Raw genomic sequence first — 3,051 nt, 5'->3', positions numbered from 1 at the left:
TACCCGCAACCCAATTCTAACAATGAACCCAATTACCTCCTCTTACAAAAAAAAGAGAGAAAAAACTATCAAAAAGAAAAACGTCTCAAGGGCAATGGTGACGTGCACTACCTAGTGCGCTCTTGCTTTATTTTATTTTATTTATATTTATTTGAAAAATGCGTTCCTTCCAAGAATTTCTTTTGTTTTATTTTATTTGAAAGACGCATTTATACCAAGAATTTCTTGTGGATGGCATTTTCTTATTTTTCTCGACTGCAGCTTCTTCTCTGTTTTGTGCATAATAGCCTGGCGATGGTGGTGGCGAGAAGAGGCTAACATGTCCCTGTCTGCCATATCAGGATTCGCTGCAGCCGTTAGAACGACAAGATCTCACAATAGAAACCAAGGCCTCTAGGTAGGGTTTCTCCTCTCCATGGGCCACCTGTTTCTAGGGTTTTGGCCTCTCCCGAGTAACATGCCTTTCTGTTTTTGCAACAGTTGGCTGTTGATGGATCTGCGTGGCTCTCAGCGATAGCTTCAAGGTCTCTGCTGTCGCTCTGTCGCTCCCGACCGGCTTTACCTCCAGGCCGGCAATTCCCTCCTGTGTTACTTCATTGAGATTTCAGCCTTTGGAGAGACTACTACTCTACGATCGACCTTCCTGTTGTGATAGGGTTTGTCAGATTGGCGACTTGCCTTGCTGCCGGAGCATAAGGACTCTTGCAGGGTTTCAACAGTTCGTTAGCTCTTCATGTCAAGTAGAAGCAATTTTCGTTTCGAGTAGGTCTTTGATTCAGCTCAAATATCCCAATGGAATCATTCCTGGCTCTCTGCCGCTGATCCTTTCTCCAGCTTCTACAATATAGACATGACACTGCCTAAGGACCTTCTTGAACTGGTCTTTTACCGTCTTCCAGTGGTGCATATAGCTCGCAGTCGAGTTGTTTGCAAATCCTGGAATGAGATGCTCACCTCAGATGGTTTTTTGAGGAGGTACAATGCCTTGAGCCACGAGAAATGGGTGGCAGTGTTTAACGAGAGAGGTTTGAATGAGGACAGGGTATTAATCCTATATAATGCCTCACTAAACTCCTGGCATCGCGTCTCTCTTGATTTCCTTCCACCAGTGTTCACAGATGCTGTCGCAGCGGCAGGCGGTCTGGTTTGTGTGGCAGGCCAGGTGGATGGCAAGAATGTTATGTGCGCATGTAATCCTTTGACACGAGCTTACAAGCTTCTTCCGGATATCATTCTAGAGTCATCGGTATTTGTGGCTGTCATGATTGAAGGCAAAGGCAACAGTGCCTTTCAGGTTCTTGTTCTCAGCGGGGACATGGTTTCTCTTTATTCTGCTGCAACGGACAGTTGGCTGAGTTTCAACACAGGGTTGCCATACAGGCCAAGAAGCCCTGTTGTCTGTGATGGTGTAGTTTATGGTCTTCAGAACATGGGTTCACCATGGCAGTCTAGCTGGAGGCTTGTGTATGCAAAGCTAGATGAGCTTTGTTGCAAAGAGATATGGAGTCCTTTAAACAGGCCACAATGGGGTGAAATTCTCGACATTCTAAGGCAACCTCGGCTCCTGGAGACAAGTGGTTGCCTATATCTAATTGGTGGCCTACGGTTATCAATAGCAAATAATTTCTGTTCTACCTTTATCATACTTAAGCTTGATTTGGTTACGCTTGAGTGGAGTGAAGCCGCCAGAATGCCCCTTGCATTTTACAAGCTATTTAATCCTGGAGCTGACTTCAAGGTGTTTGGAGGAAGAGATACAGTCTACTTCTCCAGCAAGTCACTAGGACGGTTGGTTGTATGTGATCTCTCAAAAGGAGAGGGATTGTGGCGATGGGTAGATGACTGTCCTGTATACAAGTATCAAAAGACTGAACTTTGCAAAGGTTTTCCTTTTGATCCCAGGTTGGATGTGTCTGTGTAGAGCTTATGGAGCATGCTAACTGGTAGTAAAGGCTGTGGTTACTTTCAAGGTACAGATGGAGTGCTCTTGGGTTTCCATCTGGTGACGGGCACTGGTTTTCTCCAAATATCTAGTTTTGTACTTCTCTCAATGTAGGAATGTGTTTTATTTTACCATCCAGTAAAAATGATGTCCTTACAAGCTTCTAGTGCGTAGCCTAAAGGTTTCTGAATAGGTTTCATCATGACTCAGCTGTCTCATGCTTTAAGGGAGCCAATCAATGCTTTTGATGGGGAAATGGTTATGCATGACACACAAGGTTTCACTGAGTTTGGGCTTTCAGTTTCTGAAATATTTATTGAGTTGGGGTTACTAATTCAATCACGTTTAGGGCAGGGTGATTTGCAACTAAGTTCACATTTCTTGTACTTTGATATGTAGAGAAGGTCATTATCATGTTATTTGGGAACTTGTCATAGGGGTTTGGAGACCACTTTTCAAGTAATTGCTGTTTGTCATTTTGTTCTGGATGTTTAATAAGCTTATAGCCTTTTAAATGGGTTCTGAAAAATATGATGTGGCTATTATACTGTCATAAGTTACAAATGTTGCAGTCTTGTATATTTCTTCTATCTGTATAACTGAGCTTCGGAGTGTCCAAAATCTGATGTTTGTGATAGTTTTGTTGATCAGTTAAAGTCCAAGTATACCCGTCTATGCCAACCAGAAACAGGTGTAGACAGTTGTTTACCAGTCTCTCCCAATCACAAACAGGTTTATACAGTTTACTTCAAGGGACAGGTTTTGATGATGATAGTCTCACAGTTGGTCTAATAGTGAAAGGATATGCGAGTGATTGTAAGTGAAATGTAAATCCATTTATGTTGATGGGCTGATTTCTAGGCTATATTTAGTAAATCAATGAGCAATGCAACTCATGCCCCACAGGCTGGGCATAGGCGGTCACTTATCGTCAGCTGAACAGCCTAGTTCTCCAAAAGCTTTGACTATGCACAGCTGACTGCCCTGAACTAATCTAATAGAATATGTATAAGCATGCTATCCATATATCTTGATGGATGGTATTTTATTGTCAAAGAATTGGATTGATTTTGTGATCAAGACAATCTGCACTCTGCACAGTATAGGCA

General features: G+C 42.7%; 1 protein-coding gene across 1 annotated transcript; it reads left to right on the top strand.

Annotated features, from left to right (window-relative positions):
* Positions 1-241: 241 nt before the first annotated feature.
* LOC148037633 (SKP1-interacting partner 15-like) lies at positions 242-2,105 on the top strand. Its single transcript, XM_087676576.1, has 2 exons — positions 242-397; positions 481-2,105. Exon 2 carries the CDS (start codon positions 851-853, stop codon positions 1,919-1,921), a length of 1,071 nt encoding a protein of 356 aa, XP_087532702.1. The 5' UTR covers positions 242-397; positions 481-850; the 3' UTR covers positions 1,922-2,105.
* The last annotated feature ends 946 nt before the right edge of the window (positions 2,106-3,051 follow it).

The sequence above is a fragment of the Lygodium microphyllum genome, chromosome 4, assembly GCF_053477565.2.
Source record: "Lygodium microphyllum isolate KBCC chromosome 4, Lygodium_microphyllum_v1.1.10, whole genome shotgun sequence".
NCBI lineage: Eukaryota > Viridiplantae > Streptophyta > Polypodiopsida > Schizaeales > Lygodiaceae > Lygodium > Lygodium microphyllum.
This window is presented reverse-complemented; position numbering and strand designations above follow the sequence as displayed.